General features: G+C 36.2%; 1 protein-coding gene across 2 annotated transcripts; it reads left to right on the top strand.

Annotated features, from left to right (window-relative positions):
• The first annotated feature begins 1,327 nt into the window (after positions 1 to 1,327).
• LOC117932538 (SPX domain-containing membrane protein At4g22990-like) lies at positions 1,328 to 17,948 on the top strand. Of its 2 annotated transcripts, none has more exons than XM_034853814.1 (11): positions 1,328 to 1,767; positions 2,300 to 2,359; positions 3,233 to 3,353; positions 3,994 to 4,305; positions 9,783 to 9,887; positions 10,114 to 10,568; positions 11,739 to 12,040; positions 13,075 to 13,256; positions 14,013 to 14,203; positions 16,159 to 16,292; positions 17,416 to 17,948. In XM_034853814.1, the coding sequence occupies exons 2-11, from the start codon at positions 2,307 to 2,309 to the stop codon at positions 17,652 to 17,654; spliced, it is 2,094 nt and encodes a 697-aa protein (XP_034709705.1). In that variant the 5' UTR covers positions 1,328 to 1,767; positions 2,300 to 2,306; the 3' UTR covers positions 17,655 to 17,948. The 2 variants fall into 2 exon arrangements, with proteins under 2 accessions (XP_034709705.1, XP_034709712.1); XM_034853821.1 differs by having other exon boundaries at positions 2,297 to 2,359.
• Positions 17,949 to 18,385: the final 437 nt, after the last annotated feature.

The following is an 18,385-nucleotide window of genomic DNA, read 5'->3' as shown; positions in this document are numbered from 1 at the left end:
TAAAGAAATGAAAGATTCTGTTTTCTTTTATTTCAAATATTTATTTTGATTTAGAATCAACAAAAAAAACACAATGATAAATTAATTTAATAACTTAAAGTTGTTTAATTTAAATTATTAAATAAAAATAATATAATAAATTCATAATATTAGATTTAATTTAAAAATAAATAAAAATATTTAATTACCAATTACAATTTTCTGATATGAAATATAATAAAAACTAAAAACTCATTAGATTGAGAATTATTTTGTAACCAAATTTATTTTATTAATTATCTTTTAAAATAAACTATTTTTAAAAAAAACTCTCTCTATAAACATATTAAAAAATGTAATCACATATATACGGTTTTTTTTTAAGAGAATATTTTTTGTAAAAACTCTTTTTCTCTCTCTTTATATAGAAAATAGGTTTAAAACTCTCTCCATATCAACAATTATAATTTTAATGTGAATTATTTTTTGAAATATACTATTTTTGGTAAAAACTCTCTCCATATATAAAAAATAAGTTTAAAACCGTAATAATCCTTTATAGTTTTATGATATAAATGCTTACATGGATTATTTTTTTGAAATAGACTATTTTTAGTAAAAACTCTTTTTCTATATATACACAATATAAACTCAAAACCATAATCACCCATTATAGTTTTATGATGTGAATACGGATATGATAAAATCTCGAGAATTATTTTGTAACCAAATATAGTTTATAAATTGTTTTAATAGAAATTTAGTAAGTATTTAAGGAATATTAAAATGATAAAATTGAATAAATGTTCAACCTCTCTTTCAAATTTCAATATTTTAAAAAATCAAGGTATTAAATTTGTACAGGACACTCGTTAATCATTGAAAGCATGTTGGGAAAAAAAAACGCAAAGGCCTAGACAAATCCACTCCACCCTAGAGAGAGAAGGGATGAAGTAGAACATACTCATTACTTCCACTTATAATAAAGTAATTATTTGATGCTGGAAAAAGAGAATGACCACTGCGTCTACCAGCCGTGACATGGCAGTAAAGTCATTACCATATCTATCTTCAATTTGGTTCAAATATTTTTTTTCCATGTGATTATGAAGGTAAGGCGGCGGGTGGAATGTGGTGATTTTGATCATGCGTAAAGTTATTTGAAATTTTATTTTTATTAAAATCGTATTAAGGTAAATGATGTTAAAATTGGAAGTAAACAGCTAACCATGTGGTATTAACACTAATTGTAAGTTGTAACTAGCCATTTTCAATATCAGACGGAGAAAAAACAAAAGGGGGATATCGCTATCAGAATCAAAAGGTTGATATCATAAGGCCACTTGATTTTTTGAGAATAATTATTTGGGATCCGTCGTCATTTCTGACACGAGACTGTTCCGTAGAAAGCTCGTCTGAGTTCTACCATTTTTATCTCTCTGCAAATTCGTAGATTCGATTAATAGATTTCCACCGTTCGGTTTTCGCAAATCCAATCTGAGCAGAACAGGCTGCTGTGCTTACCTTTGATTCCGGGTTTGTGTGAATTTCGAAATTCGGTTTGTATCCGAATCCTCAAAGATCCGATTTCCGTGTAGTACAGAGATTCCGAGCTTTTTCGATCTCGCGTCGTTTTATCGGTGATTTGGTTCTGGCTTTGGTCTCCTGTTTTATTTTTTGAGGCTTTACGCTTTGGATGCGTCATTGTTTACGTGTTCGTTGATGGTCATCTAAGTTTCTTCCGAAGCGATAATTGACATTCGAGCGAAGGTCTTGAAATCTTCTTTGGTATGTTTGTTTGTGTTAATCGTTTTGACTTTTTGGTTGGATACGTGCTCCGTTTGATTGCTGAGAAGCTAACCGAAAAGAAAGAAGAGAAGAGGATAGTTCAAACCTTATATTGAATTGAAAATGTCAGCTTTCAGTTTTTCTTTTTCTTGTTATCTGGAGTTTGGAAATCCAAGGTGTTCAACTTTATCTTCATTGATTTTCTCTAGTTTTCTCGGCAACCAAACTGAGCACTAGTAAAAATCTCATGAAATCGCACTTTGTTGCTGTTTGGCGTAGCTCTGCTTGTCGCTAATCTGCCGTAGTTGTAGATTTTGGTTTAGAACAATTACGAGAACAGTTACTTAATTGTTGTTTTTCAAGTAACGATGTTTTTCATTTTCCAATGGTTTTAGCTCGGTCTCTAGTTTAAATCTGCGTGTGTATCTGTTTTTTTTTTTTTCCTTCTTTCATACTTATTTCTTTTTAAAATGTGTTTTATTTCTCATAGATCTCAGTATTCTGATGTATTTTCTTTCATATTTATTTGTAGGTGAGAGATGGTTGCCTTTGGGAAAAAGCTGAAAGAAAGACAAATCCTGGAATGGCAAGGGTATGCCTGATAAGTTTTTATAATCCATTATGCATTGCTCAGGATTGGATATATCCTAAAATGACAAAAAACCTAAATCTGTGCTAGGCATTGTCTTAATGAAAGTCATTTTGTCCTTTAGTTTGCATGAAAATTATCTGAATATTAGTACATGTTCTGTGATCTGGCTATAGTCTGAATTGTTTTAGTTAGTTAATTAGTTCATTACCAGGTCCTGGAGCCTATGGTAACTTAAAAGATTTGGTTTGATTTTTAATTCACAACATGTTGTACACTTGTAAGATATGCAAGGATGTTTTTATTAATTCAGTGATTAAGGAACCATATAGTTTGGTAGAGTGCAAGAAGATTCAATAATCTTATTTAAACTGGGAATATTCAACTTAGCAGCTTGCAGGAATACATTTGGAGAAACCTGAATAGTGAGAGAATTTACTTTGGCTAGTATCTAAATGAGGGTTGAATATGCTAAAGAACTGATAGGGTTGAGTGTTGGAATAATATTGTAAAGACTAAGAAGTCCCTATTGGGTGTCGAAGAGTCATGTGAAGATTGAAGGAGATATTATAAGTTTCATTGGTCATGGACAAATTGATGAAATTTTGGGTTGATGAAGTTAATGTTATTCAAATTTTTTGTTGTTATTCTTCTTCTTCTTGTCTTATTATTATTGTTATTATTATCATAAGAATTATTATGGTTACAATTGTTGTTGATGTTGTTATTATTACTATTACCACTACTATTAATTTTATTCTTGTTATGTTATTATTATTAGTATTATTAGAATTGTCATTTATTGTTTTTTTTTTTGTTTTTTTTTGAGATGTTATGTGTACACCTTCAGTGTGCTTCCAATCTGTTTTCCTCCAGGTATTACATCAACTACAAATTGATGAAGAAGAAAGTAAAACAATATGTTCAACAAATTGAAGGTGGAACACAAAATCGCCGTCATGTTCTTAAGGACTTCTCTAGAATGCTGGATACTCAGGTACATTAGAATTTTTTATGACAAATATACAAGTTTATGTTTTCATGTGAATGCAAACGCATTTAGTTCTGGGTAACTAGTTTTAATCAAGAACACTGTGGAGTAGGGTATGCCCTGTTAAAATTTAAGCATTGAATTTACTGGCAGTTGATGCCAGAAACTGGAGAACAGTACTTCTGCTCTTTCTACTTTCCTAATGAGCTTTCTTGTTGAGTGGAAAACTCAAGTGGGAGATTGAGTGGGGACTCACCTTCTCTCTTATGCCTTTGGCAGAGTGTCTTGCCATTATTGATGGTAGCAAAAGAGTTTACCAGTTTGACATGCAAGAGCTGTCAATTGGGTCTGATGATGTGGTAGATGGCACACAAATTGACTTGTTTTCTTAGTGAATCCAAACTATCTAATCATTAAACAACATTCTGATCTGTGCTTTGGCATATCTGTGATTCATGCTAGCTTGTAAATCCTACAGACTCTGTATGCATATATGTATAGTTTGTGATTCATGTATATGTGCATATATGTATGTTGATATCCTCATTATTTGGCCCCAAGTACTAGGTTTAAGGCTTTGTTAAAGTTTGGTGTCTATTAGCCCTGATATGGAATGAATTTAATTTGCTCCTTATTACAATTTCAGATTGAAAAGATTGTCCTCTTTCTGTTGGAACAACAAGGGCTACTAGCAAGCAGGATAGCCAAGCTTGGAGAACAACATGATACTCTTCAGCAGCAGCCAGATATTTCTCAAATATCTGAACTACGAGAAGCTTATAGAGCAGTGGGACGAGATCTGTTAAAGCTTCTTTTTTTTGTTGAGATAAATGCTATTGGTTTGCGAAAGATCCTGAAGAAGTTTGATAAACGCTTCGGCTATAGATTCACTGATTACTATGTTAAAACCCGTGCTAATCATCCTTATTCCCAGTTGCAGCAAGTGTTCAAGCATGTGGTAATATGTCTAAGACACAGGCATTTTTCTCCTTTAAAAGATTTCTAGATTTCTAGATTTGAATTTACTTTGGATGGGGCTTTTCCCTTTTAATTCTTGCCTGTTTTCTTTAATATGAGTTTGTTGGGAACAAATATTCTGATGTTAGGGGGTCCATATATTTCATTTTATCATATGTAAAAGTGATCCTAGTAATGATCCTAGCAGGTGATAAAGGTGGAGAATGAGGAGTTCCCTTCTTAGAATATTCGCTTATCTGAATTCAAAGCTGTTGAATATAATGAATTTATAGTGTACAATCTTTCCTTTTTAATATAGGTCACATGTATGGTAGTTAGGACTCCTAGCCTTGTATATATATATTTTCTCAATTGTAAGTAGACACAATGAATGAGAATCAAGGTTTTCTTCTCTCTCTTAACATGGTATCAGAGCCAAGGGAGAAAACCTAATTCTTTCTAGTTTCCCCGTGTCATCAATTCCGGGAAATCTTCCTGTGACCGTGTTTCATTCCGATCACCTTCCCCAGACCCCAAAGCTTTCCGGTCGGTCGAATCGTCGTCAGAAAACATTCACCGCCGGCGACTTTTCCGGTGAACTTTTCCGGCGATGTCTTTTTCCCACACCGCAAGGAGCGCCTGGAGGAGATCTCCAATTTTTCCCAAAGCACCGGAGCCAGAAAACCACCCACGCGTCGGCCAAGCACGTTTTTCCGGCTGGTGACTGCATCTCACGCGTTGGCGCGTGAGCCACTTTCCGGCGACGTGCTTCCTCCTCCAGCCTCACCTGACGCCGACTAGCCACCCTTCATACCTGTTTCTGCCATCCGAGCCCTGCACGTGCCTCTTTTGGGGTTCTTTTGCCTCCGCCGGCCCTCCGAACAGTTTTTTTCCGGCGTCCTCCGACTATTTTTTCTCAACCCCAATCCTTGCACGTGCCTTGGGAAGTGTTCTTCTACCTTTCCGGTGGTGCCACGGTTGTTTTTCTTTTCCATTTGGTCTCTCACACGGGCGATTCTTCGGTTTTTCCTTCTTCAGCCGCATCTGAAGCCGTATTAGGGCTCTCTTCGATCCAAATATACTTCATTCTCCAGATAAGTGGATATGGCTACTAAAACTTCCATTTTTTCCTTTGTCATATCTGGATCTCCTATGATTACTTCGAAGAAATTGGTTGGCAGTGAAAATTATATTTCTTGGTCTGCCTCTGTTGAACTTTGGTTTATGGGACAAGGATATGAGGATTACTTGGTTACATAGGAGGCAGATATCCCTGAGGTTGAGCGCGTACAGTGGAGAAAGATAGATGCCCAGTTATGTAGTGTATTATGGCAATCCGTTGATCCCAAGATCCTTCTTCATCTTCGGGCCTACAAAACTTGTTTTAAATTTTGGACTCAGGCCAAAGGATTATACACGAATGATATCCAGCGTTTTTATAAGGTGGCTTCTGCTATTGTCCATATCAGCCAACAGGACTTGGATCTATCTACTTATATTGGCCAAATTGCCTCTCTTAAGGAGGAGTTCTTGACTGTGATGCCTCTTACTCCTGATGTTGGGGCTCAACAAACACAGTTTGATAAGTTCTTCATGGTCCTTACTCTTATTGGCCTCCGTTTGGATCTTGAGCTTGTCCGCGATCAAATTCTTGGTAGTTCATCAGTTCCGTCCTTGGATGATGTGTTTGCTTGCCTCCTTCGTATCTCGTCCACTCAGACTTTGCCATCTGATAGCATTTCAGATTCTTCTGTGTTAGTTTCTCACACTACCTCTCGAGGAGGACGCAGTGGTAACCGAGGTAGAGGCCAACGTCCTCATTGCACCTATTGCAATAAACTTGGCCACACTCGCGATCGTTGCTATCAGTTACATGGACGGCCTCCTCGCACTGCCCATGTGGCCCAATCCTCTGATTCTCAACTGCCTTAGCCTCCGAGCTCCTCCGCATCTCAGGCATCTTAGGCTTCTGTTGCCTCTGTTGCCTAGCCTGGTAATGTTTCTGTCTGCCTTATCCACACATCTTCTCTTGGACCCTGGATTCTAGATTTTGGAGCTTCTGATCACTTATCTGGTAATAAGGATCTTTTCTCCTCTATTACTACTACCTCTGATTTACCTACTGTTACCTTAGCTAATGGTTCTCAAACTGTAGCTAAAGGTATTGGTTTAGCCCTTCCTCTGCCTTCTCTACCTCTCACTTCTGTCCTTTATACTCCTGAATGTCCTTTTAATCTTATTTCCATCAGCAAAATCACTCGTACTCTTAATTGCTCTATTACCTTTTCTGATAAATTTGTGACCTTGCAGGACCGGAGTACGGGGAAGACGATTGGCATAGGACGTGAGTCTCAAGGCCTCTATCACCTCACCTCGGATTCATCTCCTACAGTTTGCATTTCCACTGATGTTCCTCTCCTCATTCACAGTCGTTTGGGCCACCCTAGTCTCTCCAAGTTCCAGAAGATGGTCCCTCGTTTTTCCACTTTGTCGTCGCTTTCGTGTGAGTCATGTCAGCTTGGGAAACATACTCGTGTCTCGTTCCCAAAGCGTTTGAATAATCGGGCAAAGTCTCCTTTTGAGCTTGTCCACACTGATGTTTGGGGTCCTTGTCGGGCCGCATCTACTTTAGGATTTCAGTATTTTGTCACTTTCATTGATGACTATTCTCGATGTACTTGGTTATTTTTAATGAAAAATCGAGCTGAGTTATTCTCTATTTTCCAGAAATTTTATGCTGAAATCCAGACCCAGTTCAATATTTCTATTCGTGTGTTACGCAGTGATAATGCCAGGGAATATTTTTCAGCTCCATTTACTTCCTTTATGTCTCATAATGGGATTCTTCATCAGTCTTCTTGTGCTCATACTCCTCAACAAAATGGGGTAGCTGAACGCAAGAATTGACATCTTGTTGAGACACCTCGTACTATCCTCCTCCATAGTAATGTTCCTTTTCGTTTTTGGGGGGACGCTGTTCTTACCGTTTGTTATTTAATTAATTGTATGCCCTCCTCTGTTTTACATGATCAGATTCCTCATTTCCTTCTCTTCCTTGACCAACCACTTTATTTCCTTCCTCCTCGTGTCTTTGGTTGTACTTGTTTTGTTCATATTCTCACTCTTGGATAGGACAAGCTTTCCGCCAAAGCCATGAAGTGCCTCTTCTTGGGATATTCCAGACTTCAGAAGGGTTATCGTTGTTATTCCCTTGAGACTCATCGATACTTTATCTCCACTGATGTCACTTTCTTTGAGGACTCACCATTCTTTTCCACCACTTCTGAGTCTCTTCCTGTTTCTGAAGTCTTGCCCCTTCCCATTGTCTCCCCATCTGATGTTGTGCCTCCTCGACTACTTCAAGTTTATCATCGTCGCCCTCGTGTCGCTGCTCCTCTCCCTTTTGCTGAGGCACCTGCTGACTCACTTCCTATCCCTTTAGCTTCTCCTGCCTCGGCTCTGCCTTCTCTTAATGATTTACCCATTGCTATTCGGAAAAGTACTCGCTCTACTCGTAATCCTCATCCTATTTACAATTTTTTGAGTTATCATCGATTATCTTCACCCTATTTTGCTTTTGTTTCTGCTATATCCTCTGTTTCTCTTCCAAAGAGCACCCATGAAGCTCTTTCTCATCCAGGCTGGCGACAGGCAATGGTGGATGAAATGGATGCTCTGCACTTTAATGGCACTTGGGATCTTGTTGTTTTACCCTCTGGTAAATCTACAGTTGGCTGTCGTTGGGTCTATGCAGTTAAGGTTGGTCCTGATGGTCAGGTTGATCGCCTTAAGGCCCGCTTAGTTGCTAAAGGCTATACTCAAGTTTATGGTTCTGATTATGGTGACACATTCTCCCCTGTTGCCAAGATTGCTTCTGTCCGCTTGCTTCTCTCCATGGCTGCTATGTGTTCTTGGCCTCTTTATCAGTTGGATATTAAAAATGCCTTCCTTCATGGTGATCTTGCTGAGGAAGTTTATATGGAGCAACCTCCTGGTTTTGTTGCTCAGGGAGAGTCTGGTTTAGTGTGCAGGTTACGCCGTTCTCTATATGGCTTGAAACAATCTCCTCGAGCATGGTTTGGCCGTTTTAGTTCTGTTGTTCAAGAGTTTGGCATGCTTCGCAGTACAGCAGACCATTCAATTTTCTATCATCATAACTCCTTGGGGCAGTGTATTTATCTGGTTGTTTATGTGGACGACATCGTCATTACAGGCAGTGATCAGGATGGTATTCAGAAACTAAAGCAACATCTTTTTACCCACTTTCAGACCAAAGACTTGGGGAAACTCAAGTATTTCTTGGGAATTGAGATAGCTCAATCCAGTTCCGATGTGGTCCTTTCCCAAAGGAAGTATGCTTTAGACATCCTGGAAGAAACTGGTATGTTAGACTGTAAACCGATAGACACACCTATGGATCCGAATGTCAAACTTGTACCAGGACAGGGGGAGCCTTTAGGAGACCCTGGGAGATATCGACGGCTCGTAGGTAAATTGAACTATCTCACCATTACTCGTCCAAACATTTCTTTTCCTGTGAGTGTTGTTAGTCAATTCCTACAGTCACCATGTGATAGCCATTGGGATGTCGTAATCCGCATTCTTCGATATATCAAAAGTACAACAGGCCAAGGTGTGTTGTACGAGAACAAAGGTCATACTCAAGTTGTTAGTTACACAAATGCAGATTGGGCTGACTCACCCACAGATAGACGTTCCACTTCAGGGTACTGTGTTTTTATTGGAGGTAATCTAATATCTTGGAAGAGTAAGAAACAAGATGTAGTGGCCAGATCTAGTGCTGAAGTTGAGTATCGAGCTATGGCTTTGGCAACATGTGAACTCATATGGTTGAGACATCTTCTTCGAGAGTTGAGATTTGGAAAGGATGAATAGATGAAACTCATCTGTGATAACCAGGCCGCATTACATATTGCATCCAATCCAGTCTTTCATGAAAGGACCAAACATATTGAAGTTGACTGTCACTTCATTAGAGAGAAGATCGCATCAGGATGTGTTGCTACAAGTTTTGTTAATTCAAATGATCAACTAGCAGACATCTTCACTAAATCTCTCAGAGGTCTTAGGATTAAATACATTTGTAACAAGCTTGGTACATATGACGTATATGCTCCAGCTTGAGGGGGAGTGTTGAATATAATGAATTTATAGTGTACAATCTTTCCTTTTTAATATAGGTCACATGTATGGTAGTTAGGACTCCTAGCCTTGTATATATATATTTTCTCAATTGTAAGTAGACACAATGAATGAGAATCAAGGTTTTCTTCTCTCTCTTAACAAAAGCTTTCCCTACTGAACCTTTATAATGGTGCCACCAATTAGGCTAAGGGATATCTATAACTAGGGAAGAGTTTTATGTAGAACAAGAAGCAGATTAATCATTCAATGATTTTTGTTTTTGTTTTGCTCCACTTGAATGTAGCTATCACTGACTGGCCATTGAATTTTCAGGGAGTAGGGGCTGTTGTGGGAGCCATATCTCGCAATCTTGGAGATCTTCAGGACCGTCAAGGAAGTTACTTATCAATTTATGATCAACCTGCCCTTCCTTTCCAGGTATCGTCTTATCTCTACTCAATCATACTTGTTTAAATTGTTTAAGTTTTCCCTTTATTGTTGTTACATGCCCTGTAAATTGTTGTATTTTTTAAATTTTGCTTTCTTGGCTAGCAGCATTCTATAAATGGTTGGTTATTTGGCATTTGGTTAAAGGGTTTTTTTTTTTATTTACTTTGAATTTTTTATATTTGCTTACATCCTATTCACTGGAGGTCTTCTGCAGGATCCTGTGATTGATTCAATAAAAGCAGCCGTAGACAGGTTAACACACTCAACAAACTTCCTTCACTTTTTGGCCCAACATGCACTTATTATGCAAGAAGAGTTACCTACTGCTGTTGAGGAGCATGTCGACGATCAGAAATACCATTTTATGTCACTTCTGTTAAACTTGGCAAATACATTTCTTTATATGGTCAATACGTATATTGTTGTCCCAACAGCGGATAACTACTCCATGAGCCTTGGAGCTGCAGCAACAGTTTGTGGTGTTGTGATTGGGGCAATGGCTGTTGCTCAAGTGTTCTCTTCGGTGTATTTTAGTGCTTGGTCAAATAAATCATACTACAGACCTCTTATATTCAGCAGTATTGTTCTCTTTGTGGGAAATACCATGTATGCACTGGCTTATGACCTTGATTCAATAGTGGTTCTCCTACTTGGTCGTCTTTTCTGTGGGTAAGTAATGCTGCTTTTTTTTTTCTCTCCTCTTGTGACATGATGTTATTACTTCCATGAGCACATCTTCGAAGTTTGGTTTTGTTGTCAAACTTTTTATTAGTAGGTTGAGTTTATCCATTTGTTTATAAATCCTAGCAGGTTTGATGTAGGTTGCTTTTTGCCTTAACTTCAAGCCAACGTCTAATTTTCTGTGTTTGTGGAAGACAAATGAGTGTCTGGTTATACTTGGTAATTTTTTCCATTAACCAAAACCTGAAAATTTGGAGCTTTTGATAGTTTTTATCTTTTTCTTGGCTTGATTTCTTAAGTAATTACTGACAGATGGCAAAGTTATAAATTTGGTCTTGCTGATGCATTTGGTAAATTTTTTGCATTAGCTTCATTCTCTGCTGAAAGTTTGAAATCGTTTTTGTGTTTGATATTATCAACAAATGGTTGAGATAAAAAACAGTAGAAAATGTTTGCTACTGTTTTGATAATATTTGGTTAAGCAAGGTATGGTCTTAAAGTAATTATATTGGCAGATATTTAAAGGGGCAAACTAGTTTATGATGGGCATTTGAAATACTCTGAGATCTGAATGGTGCATGGTTTAGAGCATTAGATGGTGGTGGGATATAATCCCCCTGTAAAGATAACTGTAGATAGCAAAGGAGTTGCTAAGTTAGGTCGGCATGTACTTTTCTTTATCATGAGGATTAACTTTATTTTATCACTTCAGTACTTGGCTCTTTGATGCATCACAATCTGCAAGGCAATTATCTAACCTACTTAGTTTTGGGATGATGTCTTCTATGAGGGTACCCACTTTTCTCCCCATGGGATGTCCGATGACTGTCATGGCTATTATTTTGAAACCAAAGATGAGTTCAACATGGCTAGTCTTCTTCTTCTTCTTCTTCTTGTCAACTGCCTATTCTGACTAATGAGGCAGCACTGTTGTCAGGGAATTTTTTTGTTCTGAACTGAAAGGAGGAAAGTTCCCACCTTGTCTGTCGGAGTGGAATATCACCTTTTGTTTTATCATTCATGTCAAAGATCAAACGAATCTCTTAAGTTTAACATTTCTTCTGTTATATCATATCAGGCATGTTGTAACTGGGGCATTTGAGTTCATATTTTTACTTCACCATGCACTTTTGACACTTGTTTTTGTCAATATTGCAGATTGGGCTCTGCTAGAGCTGTTAATCGACGGTATATCAGTGATTGTGTACCACTAAAAGTTCGCATGCAGGCTTCTGCAGGTTTTGTTAGTGCCAGTGCTCTTGGAATGGCATGTGGTCCTGCTCTTGGTGGATTGCTTCAAATTAATTTCAAGATCTACAAGATCACATTTAACGAAGACACTTTGCCTGGTTGGGTTATGGCTGTGGCATGGCTGGTTTATTTAATTTGGCTATGGATCTCATTTAAAGAGCCTGTTCGCGAGACCCAAGAGAGCAATATTCAGCAGGAATCTAATGCTGGTGTGTTTATTTCTATATCATTACTTGTGTTATTTAGGGTTCACCTTTTCTCAATATAAATAATAGCCTCTGATTGATGAGACCTAGAGTTCCCCCAAAACTACAGATGCACTCAACACCTTAAAGAACAACAATTTGAAGTGATATGGCATACAAAACTTCCCTTTCTTGTTTGGTCACTGCAGTATTCTAATTCTTGAAAGGCTCTAGTGTTATTTGTTCAGGATCTTCAAATTCTTCATTCTCTAGGACTCTTTTTCTTTTTTAAGTATTTTATTTAAAATGTTTGGTTCTTGAGGCATTTTTAACATGTATCATAGATGCAATTTTTTTACTTTTGTTAGTGGGTGCTATGCTCCTTTTGTTTATCGAAATTCTTCTAATAATGAAAATGAATGAATTAGTAGGTAGAAGTGATCACTTGTTTAGATTTGTTTTCTATTTTCCAGGCATTCCATAGCTTACTTGTTTTATCAGAAAGATACAAACTAGTCCTCCTTTAATATTTCTTTTGGAAAAATCTTTTAGGTTGAAGTTATTTTTAATGTCTGGGCCACAGGCCTTTGGTCGCCTGATGAATCTTTTGATGTGAGCTTATAGAGCCTTAAAAATGTGTTGGTTGAATCTGCTGAGTCATCAATTCAAACAAACCTCTGGTCAGGCATGCTTTAGGCTGCATTATGTATCAGGAAGTTCTGACCCATTATTCCAGTCACGCCTTTCAGCTGCTAGCTTAGAACAATAGACATTGCAAAGGCCTTGCAGCTAAAGAGAATTCACCTGACTCTAAAGGGACTTCAAAACTTTATAATTGTGCCAAAAAAAAGTTTAATTCTAGCCAGTTGTGTTTTCAAGGAATGCAGAGTTCTAACACAGAATGAGGTTTAACCTGTGTACAATCTCAAGACTCCCATATTTGTTTGTGAGATTCCTATGTCTTCATTGTGTTGATTACATGATGATAAAATATTTTCTTGAAATTTTATCAGAATATTGTGTTTAATTTGAGATGATTAATTGTTTTTTAATGACAGAACCAGTAGAGAATGCACTTGAAAAGGGTCTAGCTCAACCATTGCTCTTAAGTTCAGAAGACAAGCAAGAAGATGAAGATGGTGACCAAGACATTGATGTGAGTGAAGAAGCTCCTGAGGAGTCTCGTGGGCCAGCCACTTCTATTGGTTCAGCATATAGATTACTTACTACCTCTGTAAAGGTATGTATTTATTTTGAAATTCATTTGCTCTTGCATAACCTTGGAAGTTCATTCATCAATTCCATATCATTATCAACTTGAACAGTAGGTGTGAAAAAAGAAAGGAATCCAAAAATATGGGACCAATGGTACCTACTTAGATTTAAATTATTTAATATTTACGTAAAAGCAACATATTCTTTAATATACCAATTTTCTGAAAGATCTCTATCTCTGTGTATTTACAGCTGTGTAAATTCACTATTAAATCTTGCGAATTTGGTTATAAGAAAACTGAAAACTTAATGGCATCCTAAACACACACTATAATAATTGTATTGAATTCGTTGCGGTGAATTTAGTTTAATTAATCAGCACCATTTTTTGAAAAAGTAAAATGATTCAACTTCAATTTTGAAAGCCATCTACGAAGGCACGTAACTTAAAATAGCCAGTGTAGATGTGCTATTCGATCAAACATTGATGAATGAGAGATTATTTTTGCTAGTTGGCTTATAAAGTGGAATCTTATACCAAAGCACTGTTTTTTGTTCATGCTTAATATTTTATAATAGCTCTTTTAAACATCTGCTCCTAGAAATTATTTATTAAGTATATTATTTATTTGATCAGTCCAAGCCTGTGGATTTACTTTGGTCCAAAAACTTTGGAATGCTTTTCCCTCACTTGGATCTCTATCCATCACTGAATTTGTTTAGATTTAAAAGAATTTTAATATTACCTGAACTCTTACTCAGATTTCTATAATGTAATCAGGTTCAACTATTGATTTATTTCATGCTCAAATATGCAATAGAGATTTTACTCTCAGAATCAAGTGTTGTTACCACATATTACTTCAATTGGTCCACGAGCACAGTGGCAATCTTTCTTGCATGTCTTGGCCTAACAGTTCTTCCAGTAAACATTGCTGTTGGAAGCTACATAAGCAACATGTTTGAGGATAGGTAAGTTTCAAGATGCCCACTTTTGTTCTAACCGTGTTAATTTTGATGTTTGTTATGTTGTCTGAGCCAAAAATTTTGGAAATTAAAGAAGATAATAACATGGATTCTTTAATATAAGCCCTGGTGAAAAGGGTATAAGATACACCAACTTGAATTATATTATAAATGTCATATTGTATAAGAATCATTGGATAGGTATTATGAAGATCTTCAGCCATATATGTTTTTTTTTTATATAAGTATCTTCAGCTGTATATGTTATGACGATGTTTTCTGGTTATCAGAGATATTATAAGTTGTGATTGAACATGTCATAGCTATGAGGTAGGAAGACTAAATTTATAACGATATGAACCTTGTCTGCCTTCCAATTCTATTTGTAGACTGATAACCTGGTGAATTTATATAAAAAGTTGGGTTTAAAATGGATTCAACTAGTCATGATTTGCCAACAGGACTCAATTGAAATCCCCATAATATTAATAGAATTCAGTCAATATGCTACATATTCAGAAACCAAGCTGCGAAACTCTTCAAGGGGTCAAAACTTTCAGATTGGATAATCATAAAATTTGATTGGTAACAAGGTAAAGAGGATGGCTTGGAAAATTTTGGATACTATAGCAAAATGCCTACCAAAGAGAAAAGGGGAAAAAAAACAAATATTTCAATCTTCTTTCCAAGATATCTTATGGTAGGGAGAATTAGTAGTCGGGCTATGCTCCCTGCACTCAACTATCACGATTGCGCTTAATGAAGACTGAGCACTCAAACTTCACATTTATCCCTATTGACTCTTTATGGGACAAGGCCACTATTATTCTTTTTGTTTTTCCAGCTTTAATCATCAAATCTCATATCTTTTTCTTCATGGTTCACTTTCTTTGAAGTTTCCATTTCACAGACCTCATTTGATTTGTTCTTGATATGACACTGTGGGTCGTTCCAGAAAAAGATAATTCTTCTGTTTGTTTTTTTTTATAGCTAAATTTTTGTCCCTGTTGGGACTTGAACCTGGAACATCCCACAAACCCTGTTGGGTCTTTCAAGGGCATTCTTCTGTTTGTTAATTGCTTATTGAATTATTTTATTTTATTTATTTTTATTTTAGACTATCATGATGAAAGTACTACAATGAATATGGATTGGGACTATGCAAAGATACATTATTGAGTGCAATTTAATAAAAAAAATTTGTAGATAGAGCAAAGTTGAGATAAACATTAGTGTGACTGACCCCTCATAGTTAGGATAAAAACTTTGTTGAGCGGCATTTCCTCAAAACAGTAAATATTGCTTTAAGAGCTGAAAGCACCAGATAACATGACCACCTTTCTCTTCCCGCCATTGGCATAATTGTTGGAAAGAGAATGATTAGACTACACTGTCATTTCATCTGTCATCCACATATTCATGCTTTAAAAACCAATATCAGCAAATTAGTCCTATCATAATAAAGGTGTTCTGATCATCTAAAATCATTAGATTTAAAGCCATAAATGTGACGGTTGGTATGTATTCAATGAATAGTTTTTTAATCTGAGGAAGGATGTGCATTAATAATATTTCTCCAATGGTAGATCATTTTTACTTTTCTAATGTCTAATGAACTGTTTCCTTTCGATTAATATTATAATTTATATTTTTGAAATTACTTATTTGCACACAATATAAGAAAAGTTTTTTACTTGTACTTGGAGTTGCTCCTATACATTATGTACAAATTTGGTCTTATCTCAATAGGTTTTTCTGTTTTACATCTGATTTACTGGGCATGCATGATGAATAATTAGTGAAGATCTGTTGAATTTACTTATATTAATATCTTGTGAGTTCTGTTACATTTTATCTAACTCCACTTTATGATGATGACATATTAGTATAACATCTCTCTGATTTGGAATTGTTTTGTCATAATTTGACAATTTGCTTTTTCCTGATTGATCTGATTGCAGGCAAATTTTACTGGCATCTGAAATAATGGTTCTCATTGGCATACTCCTAAGCTTCAACATAATAATTCCATACTCTGTTCCACAATATGTCTGCTCAGGACTCATCATGTTTGTTTCTGCTGAAGTCCTTGAAGGTCAGTTTTAGCATTCTCATTCAACTCACTCACTTTTTTATTTGACCTCAAGAAAAGAAAGTTAAAGTGAGAAACAAAAGAGGCGCTCCAACAACACTTACAACCCTTGTGGAAAGGAGCCAACTAATTTAACGAACTATTAGGAATACTAAGCAATTGAAAATCACCAGAGTTTTTAATTCATCATAAGCAGTGAGGCATACTAGTTGTGGTTCATATTTGCAATTAAGTGTCCCATCATTTCTCAATTCTGGGTAGCATGGTTCCTCTTGTTTATATTTAATGACTTTTAGCAACCTTTTTTTTTATCCCCTTGAATGAGATGGAAGAACCTTATCCTAGATGGAAAAACTATTAGGATTCGTCTTGTTAGTGTTTTTCTGTTTTTGTTATTTTATTTTCTTTGATTTCTTTCTATAGTTCCTGTATCTCAGGTTTGGACCTTTTTCTGATTGACATCCATTAATAATTTACATACTAAATAAAAAAAGAAAGAAAGAAGAAAAAAGATTAAAAGACGAGTATGAGGAGAAGGATGCAATACAAGGACCCTCTTTAAGTTTGCTGTTGTGTCTAAAACATAACATTTATTTTATCTCAAATTGGATCACCAAATTAAATCTCCATGAACCATCAGATAGAAAAATTCCAACCATGAGTTGGATACAAGTGACTTGTAAGTGAATAATCATGAAATTAAATGATTCAGAGTTTTATCTCCTTAATCTTTGTTATTCAAAATAGTTAATGCACCATATCGATACATCCTTTATTTTTTGGAATAAGCATCATGGAATGACCATGGTAGAATATGGACAATTACCCGTTCCAGACACTCAAGGCAAATTGACCTAGCGTTTTCTTTCTTATGCAAGAGGGACAGAGACAATTGGTGCTTCATTTTTTGATAGCTTTGTTTAAGAGTATAACATAAATTCTTCTATTTATGATGCCTTTGCGAAACAATTTGGGTTCTAATTATTGATCCCATTTTGAGATTTATTGTTTCATTTGTGAACCACTATCGCATTGCCGTTAATAACAACAAAACTGTTCTATTAATTTTAATTCCTTGGGTGGTTTTTTTGACTAACAGTATTTTTGGACTTATCTATGAACCCAGGTGTCAATCTGGCACTCCTCTCTCGGGTTATGTCATCAAGGCTTTCTCGTGGAACCTACAATGGTGGACTGCTTTCAACTGAAGCTGGGACAGTCGCTCGAGTAATTGCAGATGGCACAATAACCTTAGTTGGTTACTTGGGTGAGAGTAAGCTACTGAATATCACCCTACTTCCTTCACTTCTCATCTGCATATCCTCCATCATTGCTACCTTCTTTACCTACAACTCTCTCTATTAATTCATTTCTCTTGCATCAAAAGATGTAGTGTCTCCAAATCCATTCCATTTCCCTCAGTATTTCTCAGGTATTCTTTGCTATATAATTTTTCTTTTCTTTTCTGTTTGGTCCTGGATGCATGCTGTATAATATGCGAAAACTAGCTCCTTCATTCCCAATTGGATTTTCATAATTTTTTGAGCCTCCAGTGAAGAGGTCCTCTGTATTGCAAGTTCAGCAACCTTTTCCATTCTTTTGTTGTTGATTCAGTATATCATCAATTACTAATACATCCTGCCCCTTCTAGTTGAATTATGCATGGTTGCCCTTATCTTCTGGGATTTTGAATTCTATCTTCTGAACCATTCCTTGCCCTGCCCTGCCCATGTGCCATTTATGGTGTATATTTTTGTACCAAATGGTTGATTCTAATGCCGCAATAACCGATCACCATTCCACCTGGCCGCTGAGATCTGATTTCAGGTATTAAATGGTGCTAATTTTATTTTTTTAAAAGGAAAGGAAAATCAACTCAAATAACTAAATAAATAAATAATAGCGTAATGGTCCTCAAATTCAAAACACGAACCCCACTGATTCGTTAACATGTTTGATTTGCTAGAATGAACCATACTTTCAATTTGATGAATCAAGTGAGACTTTGTTTATTAACATCTCCTCCGTGATGCTTTGAGGTTGTATTTAGTTAGAACGCTAAGACTATGTTTGGTTATCAAAAAATTTGAGGGAAA

Source organism: Vitis riparia, chromosome 2, assembly GCF_004353265.1.
Source record: "Vitis riparia cultivar Riparia Gloire de Montpellier isolate 1030 chromosome 2, EGFV_Vit.rip_1.0, whole genome shotgun sequence".
NCBI classification, from domain to species: Eukaryota; Viridiplantae; Streptophyta; class Magnoliopsida; order Vitales; family Vitaceae; genus Vitis; species Vitis riparia.
The sequence above is the reverse complement of the archived record's forward strand: the minus strand, read 5'-3'. Positions and strand labels throughout refer to the sequence as shown.